This window comes from Perognathus longimembris, chromosome 14 (assembly GCF_023159225.1).
Source record: "Perognathus longimembris pacificus isolate PPM17 chromosome 14, ASM2315922v1, whole genome shotgun sequence".
NCBI classification, from domain to species: domain Eukaryota; kingdom Metazoa; phylum Chordata; class Mammalia; order Rodentia; family Heteromyidae; genus Perognathus; species Perognathus longimembris.
The window spans coordinates 32,963,349-32,984,834 of NC_063174.1; the positions used below are offsets into that span (position 1 = coordinate 32,963,349).

Below are 21,486 nucleotides of genomic sequence, written 5' to 3' on the forward strand. Positions count from 1 at the left end.
AAAAGGAAAAAAAAGTCATACATTCAAGAATTTCTGATCCTTACCATCATCATGTACCTACCTGTAGCCAACTCCAGCTTACTGTTTTAGGCCTACTTTTCTGAGGAGAGCCTCAAGTGCCAGCTCCATCACCGCATAGCAGTGCTGAGGACCTTGTGTGGAGAGCTGACTCCACAGCAAGGGCAACCAGAGGTGAAGAAAGCACTTGAAGCTTATGAACGGAAAATAGACCAGCTTCTGCACTGTGCTTCTGAGATCCACAAGACATTACAGTCTTTGGCCGGAAGTGCATCGGAGAGGCCGTGAGTATTTCCCAAGATGAGCCCCCTGTAATCAATCCCCACTAAGTAGCATTCACGCTCCTTTGGGTTACGTGTTTTCCATTCTATTTTAATATGGAGTCTCTTATTTGTTTCCAGGGTGACCCCAACCGACAGTGTCACTAGTGAGGCGCCATTTGAAGCAGATCACCAGCCATCAGCCAGAAAGGTGTGCAATGTGGGTAATATGTTTCAGATGGAAACTCAGGTATGGTGTTGGTGGCTCATACCTGTAACCCTAGCTACTCAGGAGGCTGAGATTTAAGGATCACAGTTCAAAGCTAGCCCAGGCAGGAAAGTCAATGAGATATTCATCTCCAATGAATCCCCCAAAAAGCTGAATAGGGAGTTGTGGCTCGAGTGGTAGAATATTAGCTTTGAGTGATAAAGCTAAGGGACAGTGCCCAGACCTTGAGTTCAAGTCCCACTACTGACAAAAATTAAAAAGTAAATTTATTATGAAAGCCAAGCAAGGATGGAAATGAGGATGTAGACAGACAACACGTTATGAAGACTACTCATCTGTGTCTTTTACAGGCTGTGCTCATTCTACACAGATACCTCCTGTCCATTCTAGCATCATTGGTCCAATCATAATCATGATCGAATAATCTGAATTCTTAACATTAGGCCAATTAGTATTTACTGTATACTACATCCCAGCTTGCCAGGCAGAACCTTTAGGAAGGGAATAAAGAACTGTTTGTTTTTAGGGCTGGGATGTAGTTCAGTGGCAAAGCGCTTGCCTAGCAAGTGCAACATCCTGGGTTCGATCCCCAGTACCAAAAAAGAAAAGACAAAAATGCAGTTAAAAAAAAAACAAAACTGAGAGATTTTGCTTCTCTGTGATGGTCTCCTGTCTATGTGTCTTAGGGGGGCAGTCCGGGAAACTGAACTTAGGTATCTCGATTGCTAGGCATCCTCTGTCTCACTTGAGCCACATCCCTGGGCCTTCTGTCTATTTTTGATTGTGACCATGACATCTCAAGCAGGAACTCCATTTGGAGGCTCAGTGTTCCCCAATTTTTGGTATCCATCCTGCGGCTTGAACTCAGGGCCTGGCCACTATCCTTGAGTTTTTGTGCTCTAGGCTAGTCGTCTACCACTTGAGCCACAGCTCTATTTCTGGCTTTTTGTGGTTAATTGAAGGCAAAGCCTCATGAACTCTCCTGTCTGGTCTGGCTTACAACTTCAATCTTTAGATCTCAGCCTCTTGAGTAGCTAGAATTATAGGCATGAGCCACTGGTGCCCGGCTTAGTAGGGTTTCTTTGTTTGTTTTTGTTTCTAATTAGAAAGTAATACTCAGTTAAAGTCCATTCTGTCTTCTGAACTAAGAAATCTCAAAGGAATTCTATTATCTCCTGGTTTTGGATGCAAAGAATCAGAGATACATTGTTCAGCATACAGTATATAGCTTTTCCAGTCAATTTATTCACGATATGATGTAGGATATTAAATTTACCATTTTGTAAATTTGCTTAGGAAATGGAATCCATTCAGAACTTCAGCCTGACACCAGAAATACAGCCTCAACAAGAAGCCAGCTCCATGGGGCAGCATGACAAGGACCACAGTGTATCTATAGGTGACTTACAAGAGAGGTAAATGACTCTTACTAAATGACTGGTGAAATGGGGGCGGGGAACAACTATTAAAAATCGTTCATCGGGGCTGGGAATGTGGCTTAGTGGTAGAGTGCTTGCCTAGCATGCATGAAGCCCTGGGTTCGATTCCTCAGCACCACGTAACAAGAAAAAGCCAGAAATGGCACTGTGGCTCAAGTGGCAGAATGCTAACCTTGAGCAAAAAGAAGCCAGGAACAGTGCTCAGGCCTTGAGTCCAAGAGCCAGGCCTGGAAAAAAATAAAATAAAATAGAAATCTTTCATCAGTGAGAGCCTATTTTGCTCATATTTTTTGCATGTGGCCCTCTGAATTAACCAGAAATTCCCCCAAGATTTTCTTGTGCACAAATATACCTTCATTTTTTTTAAATTAAGGGATATTGCATTTAATTCTCTCTCAGGTATGATACACAGAAGGAAAACCTTGAAATGCATCTGCAAAATGCCAAACTCAGGATTTCTTCTGAACTCCCCACTGAAGAGAGAGGGAGCAGTGCCTGTCTTCAGATGAAACTGAGCGAGCTCCAGGTGAGCCCCAAACCATTAGTACATAGTTGTCTTTCTGATTAGAAAAGAATCCTGCCAAGTCTGTGGACATTACACATGCAAGATGGTTTCCAAGAATTCTTTTCATTAGATTGTGTTTCTCTTCCTTCTTCTCCTTCTCTCCTCTTCATTCTCTTCTTCCTCCTCCACCTCCTTTTTCTTCTTCTCTTCCTCTTCTTTACTTGCTCCCATATCTCTTCATCCTTCATAGCACTGGAATTTGAACTCAGGACCTTGTGTTTGCTAGGCAGAATGTCTCTAGCCTGGAGTTCATTTCTCATGGACACCTTATCTGTGATCTATTTTCAAGTACCAAACCCAGGAAAGATATTCCCTACATGATCAATATCTGCTCCTTCACATATTGTGGCATATAGTTTTTGATTATACTTTGGACTTCAGATGAACTAGACACACACACACACACACCACACACACACACACACGCACACACACACACACACACACACACACTTCCTAGCTGGAAAATTGAATATCTGTTCTCACATCAATATGTTTCTCTATCCTTGGGGACATGAGTTTAGATACTCTGGAAAGTCACATCACCACCTTCCCTAATTTCATTAGTGGGTCATTGTTCTTTATACAATATTTGCCCACTATTATAAAATAGTTCATAACATGTGTGTATGTGTTTATATTTTTGGTCCATTGTGAGGCTTGAACTGAGGGCCTGGGCTCTGTCTCTGAGCTCTTTTGTTCAAGGCTATTACTCTACCACTTTGAGTCACAGTGCCACTTCTGATTTTCTGGTGGTTCATTGGAGATAAAAGTCTTACAGATTTTGCTGCATGGGCTGGCTTTGAACTGTGATCCTTAGATCTTGGCCTCCTGAGTAACTAGGATCATAGGTGTGAGCCACCCTGTGGAAAATATTTTAAGACACATTTTCATGTGAAAATATGAGTTTCTCCCATTGTTGGTGATTGTCTTGGTTTGTAAGTAAAGAAATAATTGTGCCTTTGACTCGTTAGTTCATAGATGATTTTATATGTTTCCTCAAGGTCTTAAAAACCGAAGTGGATGCTCAGTGGAAAGAGTTTGAAGTTACTTCTCTGAAGTTAGAAAGGGAAGTGAGTGATGAAGAGAAGGCTGAGATCATAAAGGCAAGAGACAGATTAAAGGAAAAAGAAAATGAGCTTCAGACACCTCTTCTTACCAGGTATATTTCTGAGATTTTATTAACTGTGATGTTAAAAAACCTGCTAGATTTTCAAAGGTCATTTTTAAGCTATTACTATACTAAGGATTATTTAATCCTTGCATCCATAAGAGGGGTTAACATTATTATTCATCAATTTTCTGTCTCTGTAACAAATACCTGAGATAAATGAACATTATTAAGGAGATTTATTTTTGGCTTCCAATTTCAAAGGCTTTGGTCTATAATTCCTTGGCCTTGTTATTTCAGGGACATGCACAGTATCTCATGACAGGTTGAGAGCTGGTAGCTGGCAAGCAAATAGATGTGCAGGGGCTGGGGGTTGCCATTATCCTCTCAAAGTTATACTCCCAATGACCTAAATTGTTGTTGTTGTTGTTATTATTTATGGTGGGTTGATTTTTTTTTTTTTTGCCAGTCCTGGGGCTTGAACTCTGGCCCTGACACTGTCAATTTGCTGCTTTTGTTCAAGGGTAGCACTCTACAACTTGAGCCAGAGTGCCATTTCTGCCTTTTCCTGAGTAATTTATTGGAGATAAGAGTCTCACAGACTTTCCTACCCCAGCCAGCTTCAAACCAAGATCCTTAGCTCTCAGCCTCTTAAGTAGCCGAGATTACAGGTATGAGCAACTGGAGCTGGGCTTCAATGACCTAACTTCCTGCCACAGGTTTCTACCTGCTGAAGGTTCCAGGACCTCTCCAATACATTAAACTGGCTGGATGCCAGTGGCTCATGCCTGTAATCCTAGCTACTCAGGAGGCCGAGATCTGAGGATTGTGGTCCAGAGCCAGCCAGGGCAGGAAAAATCTGTGAGACTGTTATTTCCAGTTAACCACTAGAAAACCAGAAGTGGGGTTGTAGCTCAAAGTAGTAGAGTGGTAGCTTTGAACAAAAGAGATCAGGGACAGTGCCCAGGCCTTGACTTCAAGCCTCATGACTAATAACAAAACAAAACATTAAACTAAGGGCCCAGCAGTTTACACATGGGCTTTTGGAGGCCAATGCAGAGCCAACCTCTAGCAATTCCAGTTATTGTTTCACTGGCAAGGTTAAGCAAATCAGAAAGCCACACCACAACTAGCCAGTCTTAAGTGGAATTTGAGGTCTCTCCAGTTCCCAAGTTCATACTTCTCCCATCTCCTCTCCTTGGACTGAATTTGTCAAGGTCACAGATCATTTCAGGGACTGATTTCTTCATTTCTAAAATGACAGTGCTGTTAGCCTTCTACACAAATGGCCTAGGGTACCCCGTGTGACCCAGTACCCAGCCTCATTTCCATAGGAACTACCTGAGGCTTGGCATCTTTGCGACTTTAGCCACAGCTACATGCTTCAATATGTTGTCAGTGAGATCTGTTCATGGAGTTCATTATTGTAATGGATGATAATGTTTGTAAGGCAGATATAGAGTAATTATAATAAAATAATTACAGGAATTCTTAGTCATCAATTCCAAGTCCAGTTGTTCGGAAAATTATATTTATTGAAATGAACTCCTAGAAATAGAAGCAAGAGGTTTTTTATTTTTGTTGTTGATTTTGCTTTCTGTTGTTTTGTTTATTTATCTGTCTTTGAGAGGATTGGGGAGGGGCCCATAAATGGAGAAACAAAGGATGAACAAATGCAACCATGGTACTCAGTAGATACTATGCTGAAAAGAAACTGTACAGCTTGTGTGGGGACAGGAGGGAAAATCTGGGAGAACGTGAGGGAAGAGGTGACATTGTCCAAAAAGAAATGTACCCTTTATCTGACTTATGTAACTGTAACCCCTCTGGACATCACCTTTATAATAAAAAAATTTAAAGAGTGTATTATATGTAGAAAAAAAAGAATGGAAAATGCTTTCAGTATATTCAGCAACAGTTTGTCTTTCTGTGTGCTTACAAACTGTTTAAAGTCTTGCATACCAGGACTACTTGAAGAGTGAAGCAGAAAGCATAAATGATGACATTTTAAGAGCCAAAGTGGGCTTGGGGCTGTAAAATTGAATGCTTGAACCAAAGGACAGATGGATGGAGCAAAAACCTTGGCTATAGGAAATAACTCATTTTTGATGTATAAAATTTTTTATTTTATGTTATACCTAATATGCATTATATATTACAAATAATATACTAGATAGAGTGTGTGTGTGTGTGTGTGTGTGTGTGTTTGCTGGAATTGGGGCTTGAATTCAGGGCCTTTTGTTCCCACTTGACTTTTTCATTCAGAACTGGTACTCTACCACTTGAGCCACACCTTTTGTTTTTTGCTGGTTACTTAGAGTCGCTTCAATTTCTGTGCATGAGCTAGCTTTGAATCATGATCCTCAGATCTCAGTCTCCTGAGTAGCTAGGATTACAGGCATAAGCCACTGGTGCCTGGCGGTGCTTACATTTTTATTTTTATTTTAGTTTTGAGAGTCTCATGATTGCTGGGCAAACCAGTCTTTTGTCATTTTAGATCTGTGGGTTTGTTTTAACGTGATGACTTATACATATCATGATAGACATTGTTGTTGGGTAACTGTTTCCTGCTCTTGTTTAATTGTAATCTGTCTTCTGCTCTTTCCCTCATGGCTGGTTATTTTCCCACCTAGAATTGAGTCTTTAGAGACTGCACTACAGTTTGTGCTCCCATTGGAGGAGACATTCCGGCTGTGCAACTTGGAGCTGGCCGGGTTTGCAGTGACTGCAAAGGGGTTTCTTCTCACTGATGCTGACGGCCACTATCAAGCCATGAAGGTAAGTAATTTCTCACAGTGAGTGTATAAGTATCAATTCCTCAGAGATTTACAATGCTTATGGGGTTATTGTTTTTCATAGTATAGACTAAAAGCCTTGGAAGAAAAGTCAATTATTTAGACTTACTCATTTCTCAACTTTTCAGTTCTTTGCAAATCTGGGGGTAAATATCAAGGCATAAATAAATAAATAATGGGGTATTTTCTTTGCCTTCGAATTGAAGCCTCCTTGAATAAATACCTTCTTCAGGGATTAAACATCATATTAGACTCATAGGCTTAACAGAATATTCTAAAGTTTGTTCTAGAGTGTGTGTGTCTGTGTGTGTGTGTGTGTGTGTGTGTCGAAACCCGGGCTTAAACTTAAGGCTTCATGCTTTCACCTGGCCTTTTTGATCAAAGTTGGTTCTCTACCACTTGAGACAAACCTCCACTTCCAACTTTTTGCTGGTTAATTGGAGATAAGAGTCTTATGGATTTGTCTGCCCAGACTGACTTTGAAGTGCAATTCTCAGATCTCAGCCTCCTGAGTACCAAGGATTACAGGCAAGAGCCACCACCTCTTGGCCAGATCTGGTCTTAAATAAAAAATGTTTTTCAGATTATAAGATAGATCTTGCCACTGTTCATCTCTGATTATTTCCTTGGAATTATATTTGTTTTCTTTAGAGAACTGACCATCAGAAAGAGTATCAGGAAATGAAATGGCCTGGACATATGTTCATTTGTAATGGAATACTTACTTAGGTTGAAACTGTCAACTTTGATTAAACCAAGGAAGATTTTTCTAGATGATTCTAGTCATGTGGCAGGGATTCGTTTCCACCATGCAAATTTCTTTGTTCTGCCTCAGTCTTCTCAGCCTTAAATTTTTAAACTTTATTTTAGGGTATCCAAGATTCTATTACTTCACAAATCAAGATGTTTACCAAATTAGAAGAGCCAGACAACTTATTCTTGAAGCCGTTACATGCACTGGATCTGCATGAAACACAGGATATTATTCTGAAATGTAAAACACAACTAGAGACAATGAACCACAAAGTCCAGCTGCGACAAGATGCCCTGAAGGCTCTGGAAGATTTTTTATCTTCTTTAAGAACACTTGAGCTCTCTGTTGAAACTGATACGGATCTTTCTGCCTCAGAGATAGAAGTGGTGCCCCCAAAGATTTGGACAGTACAAAATATTCAGAGTAAAATTCATCCCATGAAAGAGGAGGCCAGGCTCTTAGATGATCGCTTGAAGATGCACCTTATAAATGTGACAGAGGCCGACCGAGGTGAACATACCTCGTGTGAGAAACTTCTTGATGTCTTATCAGTAAAGTTATTAGAGGCCCATGGTCACAGTAGACAGGAGGAACTTCCTGAGGAGAACAAATTGTTAGCAGCTTGTGCTTCTAAAAATAATGAGCTCTTTAAGAGTATTCAAGATGTACAGAGTCAGATCAGTAAAATTGGCCTGAAGGATGCTACTGTTCCTGCTGTGAAGCTTCGGTAAGAACAGCCATGTTCCCAGACAGCACGGCCTTTGTCTGTATCTTCCTGTCTCTTTCTATTTCTACCTTACCTCCTATTCTATGTTTACTATTCCTAATCATTCCTTTGGTTTTTGTCATTTGGGGGCCTTTGTTTTTTTTTTTTTTTTTTTTTTTTGCAGTCCTGAGCCTTGGACTCAGGGCCTGAGCACTGTCCCTGGCTTCTTTTTGCTCAAGGCTAGCACTCTGCCACTTGAGTCACAGTGCCACTTCTGGCCATTTTCTGTATATGTGGTGCTGGGGAATCGAACCCAGGGCTTCATGTATATGAGGCAAGCGCTCTTGCCACTAGGCTATATCCCCAGCCCTGTTTTATTTTGTTTTGCCAGTCCTGGGGCTTAGACTCAGGGCCTGAGCACTGTCCCTGGCCTCTTTTTGCTCAAGGCTAGCACTCTGCCACTTGAGCCATAACACCAATTCTGGTCTTTTTGTATATATGTGGTGCTCAAGTGATAAAGTATCTGCCTGGCAAGCATGAGGTGCTGAATTCAAACCTTAGTAATACCAATATCATGTGTATCATATATATGAAAATATAAGTAAATAAGTAAATCATCCCCTTTCCCAAAGAAAAACCAAAACCTCAATCCCCCAAAGCAAATTAGTGTTCTGGAAATGCATAGACCATCCTCAATTCTGTATTAGGAATGTGCAGTTTGAGCCTTACCTCATGAGGTCAAAGTAAAGCTAGTATATTCCCCAAAATTTCTGTATTTTTGTCAAGCCAAATGGCTTCCCAATTTGCTAATAAACCTTTCTCACCCACAATCAAGGAAAAAATCATTACTCAGGCTGGATGAGGAGCTAAATAGATATGAAAAAGAGAAGAAACTCTTACAAGAAATGGCTAAGTGTCTCCCACAATTCCAAGATGGACGTGAGAAAACTCTGAGTCAGCAGTGCCACTGTACGGTGCTGCTGTGGGAGAGCACCAAAGCTTCTGTCACTGAATGGTAAGGCAGTCACTCTCTTCGGATCAGATCGGAACAATTGTCTATACACCATGAGTATTTTGAAAGGGTTTGTGGGAAACACAGTACTGAACCTGCCCAAAGGCAGGCATGAGTGTGTGTGTGTAGTGAAGCTGAGGGCAGCCCCCCCCCGCCCCCCCGCTTCCCACTTACTTCCACATGGCCTGTATACTCCTCTCTGGCTGTTTTGGCCTCCTCGTGGACTCCCCCTGGTCCTCTCCGCACTCTTCTCTTAGGATCCTAGCTGATACACTTACTGTGTGCCACAGGAACCTAGAAAGAGACAATGAGACAAAGGCTACCTCTGGCTTTCATCTACTTTATTTTACCTTCTACAAAGGATCTAATCTAGAAGTAGTAAACATTCCCATAAGCAGGCTGCTAGGGAGGCCTTAGTTATTTTGTTTTGCTTTATTTTGTTTGTATGTGCATTTTCTTGTGTGTTTTGTTTTGCCTGGTTGTGGATATTGAATTTAGAGCCTGGGCACTGTTCCTGAGCTTTTGTGGTTAAGGTTAGTTCTCTACCGCTTTGAGACATAGCACTGTTTTGGGGGTTTTTTTGTTTTTGTTTTTGTTTTTTTTTTAATAGTCAATTGGAGTTAAGAGTCTCATGGCCTTTCCTGCCTGGGTTGGCTTCAAACTGTGATCCTCAGATCTCAGCCTCCTGAGTAGCTAGGATTGCAGGCATGAGCCACTGGTGCCCTGACTGCATATGTGTTTTGAGACAGGAGTCTCACCTTGTAACTTTGGTTGACCAAAGCTAAAGGTTGGCTTTGAACTTAATATGTAGCTCAGGCTGTCCTTGAATTCCAGATGTTCCTATTGCCCTCCCTCCAAGTTGCTGAGATCACAGGAATGTGCCACCATACCCAGCAGTACTATTTTCCAAGCACTGCTTTTTGTTAATGATGAAATCAAGAGGAGGGTTATAAATTCTGTATTTCTCTCTAGAATGTCATGTTAACTTTCTACTATTGATCTAGTGGCAATGCTAATGTGGTGATTATTTCTACTTTCTGACTGCCAGATGATATGTGTCATCATTCTTAGGATATGTGGTGGATAAAGCACTGTTAGAGGAAAAGTCCTTTATGAGTTTATAGTTTTATTGTAAGTTATATAGGAAAATAATATTTTCTTTCAACTTTTAGACACTTAACTATTTCACTTTTTTTTCCCCATTGTAGTCTTGAACAATGTTGGAGAGTATTGGAGCTCCTAAGACAGTATCAGAACTCTAAGAGTGTCTTGACAACTTTGATTCAGAAAGAAGAGAATGTCTTCTCCCTGCAGCCTTCATACATGGGAAAGGACAACCTGAAGAAAAGGATGGCAGAGGTGAGCTCTCAGCCCAAGATCGAAAACTCCATGCCACGAGCCACGCACAAGGATGACAGGGAAGAGGGTATTAGAACTGAAATCACTTTGGGAACTTGGTTTAAAAGAAATTACTTAGTTCCTAGCTCTTCAGGAGGTTGAGATCTGAAGACCATAAGTGAAAGCCAGCCTGGGCAGAAAAGTCCATGAGACACTTAACTCCGATTAATCAGCAAAAAAAGGCAAAAGTGGAGTTGTAGTTCAAGTGGTGTACAGCACCAACTTTGAACAAAAAAGGAGCATAAGACCCTGAGTTCAAGCCTCACTACTGCCACCTACCCTCCAAAAAGAAATTACCCAGTGACTCTATTTTACCAGATATCTAAGATTTCTGGAGCTGGGTACTGGTGGCTCACACCTGTAATCCAAGCTACTTAGGAGGCTGAGATCTAAGGATCACTGTTCAAAACCAGCACAAGCAGGAAAGTCTTAAGACTCTTACCTCCAATTAACTATCAGAAAACTGGCAGTGGTGCTGAGGCTCAAAGTTGTAGAGTGCTAGCCTGGAGCAAAAGAACTGAGGGACAGTGCCTACCCCTGAGTTCAAACCCCATGACGGACCAAAAATAAATAAATAAAATCATGGTCTTTATTTTTAGTGTTTGAAAGCAGTCAGTCCTCAATTGGTCATTGGTTGCTGGATAATTTTGGTGCTGGGTCCGTGGTTCTCAGCAGCCCAGGGAATAAAGTAATGATGTGGGGAAAATAAATGATGGCTGGCTTTTCTGTCACACTGTGTGAACTTGACTTCCTGGCCACTCTTCTGTGGAGCCTCTCCAGTCTCACCACCTGCTATGGAGAGGAACTGTTTTGGACACTAGATGTCATTATTTCCTAGGATTGTGCTGGAATCACAGGCAGAGTGCAGGAGAATGACACAGGAAAGAGTCTACTGTGCCTCCCTTTCTACAGCCCTCCATTAGAACCTTTTCCTCTGTGTTCAGAGCTGTGAGCTCACATGTGACACACATGATCCATGTGTTTAGCTTGACACACCTGGATGTTAGAAAACCATATTATTTGGATTTCGTAGGCATGGGCACAACATACTAGAAATGTAAATAAGTGAGATCTTTCATACAGTTTGTTCTCCATCTAGAATTATTCATGTACCACTCCAGCAACACCCAGAATGTCAGAAATGTCCTTGTCTGGGTCCCACTTTCTCAGCCAGTGGTGATGGCCTTGCTTGGGCATTGGGGTACAATAGGTGACTGTGGGACTGGCCCTCTATTGACCCTCAGTGAAGGAAGCCACCGGCTCCTGAGTGGAGAGCGTGTTACTGCTGCTCTGAGATGACTTGCCTGTCTCCCCACAGCCGAGACAACTCTTGGTGTGGCTGGTTGTGGGCTGGGAGGACCTGTCCTCGTGCCAGTGGTCTTAAGGAGCATTCTGGGATCATCCTGACAGATCCTCACTGATCCCCTGGGCTTGCATCCACCCTCTGCTGTGCCCCTGACACCCTTTTCCTGACCCAGCCTTAGTTCTGTTAGTAGGACCTTGTGACCAGCAGAACGCAGCCCATTCCTGATTTGGGAGGTACATTGTCAAGTACCTAGCAGAGGCATCTAGGTTCAGGGCCTGGAACTTAAGTGTGTGTGTGTGTGTGTGTTACTAGGATTTGAACTCAGGGACTCATGCTTGCTAAGCCAGCACTCTACTAGTTGAGGCACACCCCTGACCCTGTTTACTTTAGTTTGTTTCAAATAGGGTTTAGAACTTTTGCCTGGTATTATTCTTGAACCTTAATCTTCTGACTTATGCTTCTCAGGTAGTTAAAACTATAGGTATGTACTATCATGCCTACCTTGTTTCTGGTGATAGGGTCTCAATCTAGACTCATACTGACATTCCCCTATTTCCACCTGCCGAGTAGCTGCGATTACACTTGGAATAACTTTTTTTTCCTTTTAGACAATAGTTGAAGGATGCTAATATATCTTTATTTTTAAAAAATTAGGAAAAGCTGAATGTGAGTGGCTTATGCCTGTAATCCTAGCTACTCAGGAGGCTGAGATCTGAAGATCTCAGTTTGAAGCTAACCTGGGCAGAAAAATCCCCTCGAGACTCTTATCTCCAATAAACTACTCAAAAAAGCCAGCAGTGGCGCTGTGGCTCAAGTGGTACAGCACTAGCCTTGAGTACAAAGAGGCTCAGGGACAATGCCCGGGTCCTGAGTTCAAGCCCCAGGACTGGCAAAAAAAGATTAGGAAAACATTTGGTAACATAAATGTAACGTAGCATCTTAATGAGTGTAAGCCACAATGTCCCACCTTGTGATTCCTGATCCACAGCTCTTCTCAAATGCCTGAAGTCTTTCCACCACTCCATAGCTGCAGTCTCATGACTGTAAGCTGTTGTCTTTTGCTGTCATTCATCCAACTTATAAAAATCCACCTTTTGCAGGCAGGGGCCCTTCTCTAGGTGAGTCTTCCTGGTGCCTGTTTAGGTCCTGATCTTGACCCTTTGGACTTCCTTGGTTCCACTGAGACTGTTATAACAGTTGTCTACCTCTGTTCTCAGCTGTGTGTGGCAGCCTCAAGTCCTGCACCTCCACTGAAAGTAAACCTCCCTCCTACTCTTCTGCTAGGTAGAGGAGGAGTTGCAAGTGTAAAGTAGCCCTTAAAAGTAGCATCCTGGCTGGATGCTGGTGGCTCATGCCTATAATCCCAGCTACTCAGGAAGCTGAGATCTGAGAATCATGGTTGAATGCCAGCCTTGGCAGGAAAGTCCATGAGACTCTTATCTCTACCAGAAGTGTAGCTTTAGTGGAAGAGCACTAGCCTTTAGCACAAAAGCTCAGGAACAGTGCCCAGGCTCTGGATTCAAGCCTTATGGCTGAAAAAAAAATTGCCCTGTTTTCTCATTTGTGGCTATTTGTACCCATCTTCGTGGAGATAATTTCTAGATTTTTAAAATAAGGATTGGGAATGTGGCTCAGGTAGAGCACCTGCCTACTGAGTGTGAAGCTGTGAAGCTGAATTCGAAACTTGTTTTCCCCCCTCTAAGTAAATCTCTGTCCCTCGTTGTCTCTCAGCTGGTAGTAGATAGTGGGGCTTGACCTCAGAGCCTTCTGCTCTTTCTTAGCTGTCCCTCTACCACCGAACCACAGTTCTACTTCCAGCTTCTTGCTTATTAATTGGTGATCAGAGTCTCAAGATCCTGAGATCTCAGCCTTCTGAGTAGCCAGAATTACAGGTATGAGCCACTGGCCCCTGACTGGACTTATTTCTTAGTGTTTTCTCTCCTTCTCCTTCCATCCCCCCAGCTTCCTCTCTTTCTCAGCTTACTCACTCGACATAGTATCTAATTCTATCAGTTTTCTGCAAGCAAAATTTTTCCGTATGGCAGAGTAATGTTTTATAGGTTACTTTTTTTTTTCTCTACCTTCTTTGGTGCTATATGATTGACACTAGAGCCTGGTACCTGTTAGTCATGAGGTCCAGCGCAGTCCCCTGTAGTTCCCCATTAAATAACATGAAGACTTATGGCTTCTCATTTCAACAATAATTCTAACTTTGATAGATCAAAGAATGTGGGATCTTAATAAATTATTCCCATGTACAGTCTCCCTATTTATGTGTCCATAATACTTAGCAGCAATTCTTCACTTAACTATACCCCATATGCAAAAAATTATTATACATTTAAAATTTTTACATTGTAATATACAGTGGGAAAATATTTTCAATAAATAGGATGGCTTATGGCTTAGAGAGTTCATGGAAATCATTGAGAGAAACATGGTGATCCTGGGTGTTATTGTTGTTGTTGTTTTGTCTTGTGATAGTAGTGATTGAACTCAGCCTCATACTTGTTAGGCAAGCGCTCTCCTACTCGAGCCATGCTCCAGTCTCTAATGGTTATTTATAAGAAATAAATTGAAAACAAATAATTTGGAAAAAAAACAGGCAAAAAGTTATATTTCAACCTCACCAGGAGCCAAAGGATACCCCAGCTCCTCAGTAAGGTCTCTTTTTGCCTGTTAAACCTCAGTTTTACTAGACAGCAGATTGCTAGTACAAATTGACCACACTGCCCTTTTAGAAAACATTTGGATCATCCCATTCAAGATCTTCCAATACCTTTCTACCATTTGATCAAATATTTCACTCCTAAGAAGAATTCTTAAGCAACTAGAGGCAATCCTTAATAACAAAATGTTCATTGTAGCACTTTACGGTTTTGCTAGTTGTGTTTATCTTAAGTGTTCTGATTAGTCATCTCTATAATCCTAGCTACTCAGGAAGTTGAGATCTGAGGATTAGAATTAGAAGCCAGTCCTGGTAGAAAAGTCCATGAGACTCTTATCTCTAGTTAATTAGCAAAAGGGTGGAAATGGAGGTGTGGCTCAAGTGGCAGAGCACCAACCTTGAGTGAAAAAGCTAAGTGAGAGTTTGAGGCAAGCCCTTAGTGTCACCATAATAAATAAATAGATAAACAAATTTTATGATTTAGATAGCCTTAAGAAATATATAACAATCTAGGACTTTCCCAATTTATTGTTACTGTATCTTGTATAGTGTCCTACATACACATATACCTTACATATCTGTTAAAAATAATACATTACTTTATGGAAAGATTTTGAAGTTTTAGCCATGATACTTATATCTTTTTGCAGAATTTTTCAAAAGGAAATCTAGTAGTGATTACTAAAAAAACTTCCAGCTGGACACAGGTAACTCATCCCTGTAATCCTAGCTACTGAGATCTGAGAATTGCAGTTCAAACCCACCCTGGACAGGAAAGTCTGTGTGACTCTTATTTGCAGTTAACCACAAGAAAACAGGAAGTGGCACTATGGCTCCAAGTGGTAGAGCACTAGTCTTGAGCAAAAGAGTTAAGGGACTGTACCTAAGCCCCCAGTTCAAGCCCTATGACTGACAAAAAAATAAAAAATAAAACAGAGTAAAGGAAGGACGTTTCCAGTTAATTTGCTGATGATTTAGGACTGTTCGCACACACAATTACTTCATCTTCCTGGTGTTTTGGCCCAGTGGCCTATATGTGGTACCACTCAGAACTTTTGTCCTTTAGCACCCTGGATGTTTATCTAGGATACTGTGCATATTTTCTACTCTCTTTAACAAAAGACAGACCAGAAGGCTAGAATGGTAGAGCATCACTAATGTTTGGGAAATGTCTGCATGGGAGTGGTTCCCTTCCATTCACCCCAGATGCTCACTGTAGAGCAAAGCCACTGTTCCTCTCAGTGCTGGAAGCTCCTGCCATCCTCTGTGCTCCTCACCCAGTGCTCCCCTACACCAGTACAGCAAGAAGGAGAACTATAGCGTAACTGTGCTTATGTGTGGTCTATGCCAACATATCAAAAACATCTTCTTTATCTTTTTTACAGATTGAAACTGTCAAACAAGAATTTAATGAACATTTAGAAGTGATAGACAAGATAAACCAGATCTGCAAAAACCTTCAATTTCATCTAAACAAAATGAAAGTCTTTGAAGAGCCCCCTTTTGAAAAAGAAGCTAATGTCATTGTGGATAGATGGCTTGATGTAGGTGGTAATTTAATTGGCTGCAAATTCTCTTTTGTAGTAATCAAACTGTTGCTTTTTGTGTGTCTCTTTAATATTCTTATATAATTGAAAATGTAAGCTATATTCATCGTAAAAAATGTTTCGATAGTACAAAATTTGAACTTAATAATTAACTTTACCCCAGAGTTAGGCAATACTAACAAATGAGTTTGTAACCTTCCAGGTATAAAAAAAGAGAACACAGTTTTTTAATGTCTTAGGATGATGAATTTTTTTCCCCACTCTATACTTGATAGATTTTTGATTGGGCAAGAGTGATATTTTTAATGAGTAAGAATTGATCTGTGTTTGTTTTTTCATCTGCATTCTAAAAGCTTTATAGATTATGTGGTTTAGGTATTAGGAATATTATTACTTTTAATTGTGTATATATTTATAACATTTTTTTCTTTTTTTAGAAATGGCACTTGTTAAGTGACTTTATTGTTGATAAGTAAAGTAAATCATTCAGCTGCTTATGGTAAACTCAGATTTAATTTTAAATTGTTGTTTGACCAAAATAGTGTTTTTTGTATTTTTTACCTCTGTCTGAATTCCTTCGGATTTAAATTATGGCAGATGAATGAGAAGACAGAAGAGCATTATGAGAAGCTTGGTCGAGCTCTGGCTTTGTGGGACAAACTTTTTAACTTAAAAAATATCATCGACAAGTGGACTGAAAAAGCTTGTCAGCCAGTGGACTTGGGTCAGCTGACTGAAGAGGATGGAGGCAGACTGAAGGTAACTCCGTAGAAATGAAACAGAGAGGCTTTGCCTCTACACTGCTGACATTTGAGGACAGAAATTACTTTTCTCGGAGCAGGGTAGAAAAATCTAATGGAAGTTTTTTTTTCTTAATAGTTCTTTAAGAAGGATCAAAACTTTACCACTGCCTTTGTGATCTCTAGGAGGATGTACATAGTTGCTCTGTGTGTGTGTGTGTGTGTGTGTGTGTGTGTGTGTGTGTGTGTGTGTGTGATCTAGGATTTGAACTTAAGGCCTTGTGCTTGCTAGGCAGGTGCTCTACCACCTGAGCCATGGCCCAGTCCAAAGTAGACACTATTAATCTGGAATTCACAAACACCCAGAGGAATTCATGGATATGATAACCTTAGATAGGGGAATAATGTACCTTTTGTTTCACAAATGTCTAACTGGTAGCATTTGTTTTAATTATAAATATAGACATCATATATACACATACATGTCTGCACATAAACTACCATTATTTCTAACTTAGTTATCAAGAAAATCACAAGACAATGTTGGATCTTTATTCCTTACAACTGCCATTCTGTGGCTATTTTGAAAAGACAGGATTTAGCAGGCCCAGTGCTATGTTGGGTAATTTAAGGTAGTTATCGAAAAACATGAATTAGTATATATTGCAAAGTATTTGTAATATTTTGTAGCTATAACAATATATCTTAACTATAATTATTTAACTGTGATATTTTGATAACTACAGTGAGCATAATATCAGTTAGGATAACATAAGTAATATGATACAAAATTTTTGATAACTGCAACCTAGTCACTTTTTTTTGTTTTATTTTTCAAATAATATTATGCAAAAGAGTCCTAGTTTTCACCAAATCGTAAAAGGGGTAGTCAGTATAAAAGGGGTAAGATTTTCTAACAGAAACTCAAACAAAACTTATTATTCCTGATTGATTAGTCTGTACCCCAAGGATGGGGCAAGGGAACTTTTTCCTAAAGGGACGTGTTATTAATATTTTAGGCTTGTGGACCTTTCTCTTCACAGCTACTCAACCTCACTGTTGTATCAACAAAACTCTGTTAGACAATACATAAATCATTGAAAGCTGATAGGTGTTGATAAGACTTTATTTATGAGAACAGACTCTCCATCTGGGGGGGTTGTTGCTTAGCATGCACAAGGCCTTGAGTCCAATTTTCTTCATTGAAAAACCCAAACAACTATAAAACAAAACAAAACCCAGTTGTCAGTCCCTCAAAAATTGAGCAGCCTCTCAAGTTATAGAAAACATAAGATTGGGTGTCCTCATCTTTAGAGAGCCTACAAGAAAGTTGATTTTAAAAATAAAACAAAAATATGTAATCTCAGTTTTTAGTATTTAGAAAGAATCAAAGTTGTTTTCACTCTGAAAAGAAATTCTTTCTGGGGTTGAGTAGGTAGCTCAGTGTTAGGATAAAGTGCTTGCTTAGTATGCTTGAGGCCCTAAGTGCAATTCCCTAGTTCTCCCCACCCCACCCCCCAAAAAAGAACTGTTGTTTCTATATATGAGATCAGTTTATACTGTACAAAAAACATAATCTTATATTGCTAGGTCAAACACTATTTAAACACTGGTAGAAATATGTGGTTCAGTGCAATATGAAAGTGTATATGTGTGCACAAAGCTGATGTTTCAAACCTAATGTTATTTCTTTTCTTTTTGCCAGTCCTGGGGCTTGAATTCAGGGCCTGAAGACTGTCCCTGAGCTGCTGCTGCTTCCCCCCCCCCCAAGGCTAACACTCTATCACTTGAGCCACAGCACCACTTTTGGCCTTTTCTGTTTATGTGGTACTGAGGAATCAAACCCAAGGCTTCACGCATGCAAGCACTCTACCACTAAGCCACATTCACAGCTTAATTTTGTTTCTTTTTAAAACTTTTTTCTGGGCTGGGAATATAGCCTAGTGGTAAAGTGCTCACCTCGTATACTTGAAGCCCTGGGTTCGATTCCTCAGCACCAAATATATAGAAAAAAGCTGGAAGTGGAGCTGTGGCTCAAGAGGTAGAGTACTAGCCTTGAGCAAAAAGAAGCCAGGGAAAGTGCTCAGGCCCTGAGTCCATACCCCAGGACTGGCAACAACAACAAAAAAAAACCCAAATTTAAAAAAAAAAAAAACTTTTTTCTATCTTATGTACTTTTTAACTTGCATGTTTGTTTTTATACCTTTGGGGAAAAGTCTTGGAAGTGGACAGTTTCCTGGATACTAATGATAATTCTGAAGTAAAACTATGATGCTCTGAGTATAAATGAGTCATCTTTAATGTTTTCTTGAAATAGGTTATTTAAAAATACAAAGTTAACAAGAATCAAGCAGTTAGCCTGTGGGTCAAATTCTGCTGAAATTATGTTTGCAAGTCCATTCACACATCTGAGAATTTGTAATACCTCACATAAGCTCTCTGTTGTTCCAAAGACAAATGCTTCTTCACTCCACTATGCTCTGCCTGAAGACGTTTGCATTTGTGACTCACACTGCAGTCAAACAAGAAGGGGCGCCTCTTAATCCTAGCTGTTCATGAAGTCTGAGATCTGAGGATCCTGGTTTCAAGCCAGCCTGAGCAGGAAAGTCCATGAGTCACTTATTCCAGTTAGCCACCAACAAAACCAAAAGTGGAGCTGTGGCATAACTTGGTAGAGTGCTATCCTTGAGCATGAAAGCTCAGGCAACACTCAGGCCCTGAATTCAAGCCCCACAACTAACAAAAACACAAAAACAAGCAATTAAGTGAAATCCCATAGTTCTCTGTTACTATAGATTAAAATTTGGTGAAAATTCACCGTCAAGTAACAAGATATTTTCCTTTAAAATGTGTTTTAGGAAGAATTACAAGCCCATGAAGAAAAAACTTTGGAATTTTCTAGAAGAGTGACTGAAATACAGTTCCTGCTTCAGAGTAGTGAAAAACCACTGGAATTGCAGGTACTAGGTTGCTTTAAAAATAATTTAAGTCTCAATGAAAAGATTTTTATAGCCTGCCCGCCCCCCTCTTCCCCCTTCTCTTTCTCCCTCCCTCTCTCACTTTCTTTCTCTTTCTCTTTCTGTCTCTTTCTTTTCTTCCCTCCCTCTCTCCCTCCCTCCCTCCTACCCTCCTTCTCTCTCTCTCTTCCTTTCTTCTGTTGGTACTAAGTCTTGAACTCTTGAACTCAGGGCCTGGGCACTGTCCCTAAGCTTCTTTGTTTAAGGTTAGCACTCTACCACTTGAGCCACAGCTCTACTGTGACTTTTTTAGTGGTTAATTGCAGATCAGTCTCATGGACTTTCCTCCCTGGGCTGGCTTTGAATCATGATCTTCAGATCTTAGCCTCCTGAGATTTAGCTAAAATTGCAAGTGTGAGCCACTGATGCCAAGCTTCTCAGTTATACTTTATTCCTGTTTAAGGCAATCTCTTATTGTATGGGTGACACAGAACAAAGGAGAGTGCTCAGAAGACTTGATTTCTCAGTGAAGCGAAGCCATCCTGGCATGCTCCCTTGTAGTGCATGAGAAGTCTAGTAAACACACCTCCTCTCAGTGCTGTGTGTGTTACATGATTTCAGGTCATGGAGTCTTCTGTTTTGAGCAAGATGGGCCGTGCAAGAAAGTATCTCACAGGGGAATACAATGGCTCCGAGCTCAGTGGCAGCCCAGCGGAGCTCAGGGAGGATCTGGACCAAGCCAAGACCCAGATTGGGATGACCGAGTCCCTCCTGAAAGCACTGTCCCCCTCCGACAGCTTGGAGATCTTCACGAAACTTGAGGTACTGCCCAACTGCCAGGCATCTGTGACCTGTGTTATTCTCCCACTGTTGGTTTGAGTTTTTTTCCTGGTCAGTTGTGGGGCTTGAACTCAGGGTCTGGGTACTGTCTCTGAGCCTCTTTATGCTCAAGGCCAGTGCTCTACCACTTGAGCTACAGCGCCACTTCTGGTTTTTGAGTGGTTAATTGAAGATAAGAGTCTCACTTTTTTAACCTAGGCTTTTTTACCTGGGCTAGCTTCAAAATTTGATCTTCAGATCTCAGCCTCCTGAGTAGCTAGGATTACAGGTGTAAGCCACTGACACCCGGCCTCTCCCACTTACTATTTTTTTTTTATAGTCTTGGCTTTTTGTAGTCAATAAAAACAGAAAAATGAAAGTCCTAGTTGGGGAGGAGATCTCAGAAAACCTGTTTGCTTGTTTGACCTTTTCATCCTTGAATTGACTCATGGGACAATAACTTTTAGATGTTAACTTGCATTGATACATTGGCTAGCAAAGGGAAAGCGAGTGTGCTCAATTGAGCATCTTTGAGATGTTTACAAAATCACGAAGAGCTGCTCAGCATTGTGTGGCGGGGGCTGTTTTAAGATGTGATGTTGGTTCCTTGTGTCTTGTTGTGTAGGAGATACAGCAGCAGATTCTCCAGCAGAAACACAGCATGACCGTCCTGGAGAATCACATAGGTTGTCACACTCCTGAGCTCTATGACTTGAAAAAGCAGTATGAAAGTGTCAGTGATTTATTCAGTGCCAAGAAACGTGTTTTGCAAGATCACTTCTGTGCATTGTTGAATGGTGAGTGTGAAGCATCTCTGGTTTAGTGTCTGAGAATCCTGAACGATTAGTAAAGTACTGTGCACGTACAGTAACCTAAGCTGGGCTTACAGGTAGTTTGCGCAGACAGCACTGATTGATGATGGAGGTACTGGGCTTGGACTCAGGGCCTGTCTCTGGGTGAGCCATACCCCTGTCTCTTTCACTTTAGTTTATTTATGTGTTTGTTTTTTATTTTGGTGCTAGTCCTGAAACTTGAACCCAGATTCTGGGTGCTGTTCCTGAGCTTCTTTTGCTCAAGGCTGTCATCCACTACTTGAGCCACAGCTCCACTTCTGCCTTTTTTTTTTTTTTTTTTGTAGTTTAATAGAGGTCAGAGTCTCAGA

At 40.9% G+C, this 21,486-nt stretch overlaps 1 protein-coding gene across 3 annotated transcripts in view; it reads left to right on the forward strand.

Moving 5' to 3' along the window:
• The first annotated feature begins 243 nt into the window (after positions 1 to 243).
• Syne2 (spectrin repeat containing nuclear envelope protein 2) overlaps positions 244 to 21,486 on the forward strand; it is a 197,788-nt gene continuing 176,545 nt past the window's right edge. For all 3 annotated transcript variants that reach the window (XM_048361958.1, XM_048361959.1, XM_048361960.1), the window contains exons 1-14: positions 244 to 306; positions 420 to 489; positions 1,804 to 1,922; positions 2,346 to 2,472; positions 3,516 to 3,673; positions 6,256 to 6,400; positions 7,288 to 7,898; positions 8,713 to 8,892; positions 10,098 to 10,248; positions 15,647 to 15,805; positions 16,406 to 16,567; positions 19,407 to 19,508; positions 20,127 to 20,327; positions 20,950 to 21,121. In XM_048361958.1, the coding sequence (XP_048217915.1) occupies positions 1,807 to 1,922; positions 2,346 to 2,472; positions 3,516 to 3,673; positions 6,256 to 6,400; positions 7,288 to 7,898; positions 8,713 to 8,892; positions 10,098 to 10,248; positions 15,647 to 15,805; positions 16,406 to 16,567; positions 19,407 to 19,508; positions 20,127 to 20,327; positions 20,950 to 21,121 (2,284 nt within the window). In that variant the 5' untranslated portion in view covers positions 244 to 306; positions 420 to 489; positions 1,804 to 1,806. The remainder of the gene's footprint in view (positions 307 to 419; positions 490 to 1,803; positions 1,923 to 2,345; positions 2,473 to 3,515; positions 3,674 to 6,255; positions 6,401 to 7,287; positions 7,899 to 8,712; positions 8,893 to 10,097; positions 10,249 to 15,646; positions 15,806 to 16,405; positions 16,568 to 19,406; positions 19,509 to 20,126; positions 20,328 to 20,949; positions 21,122 to 21,486) is intronic.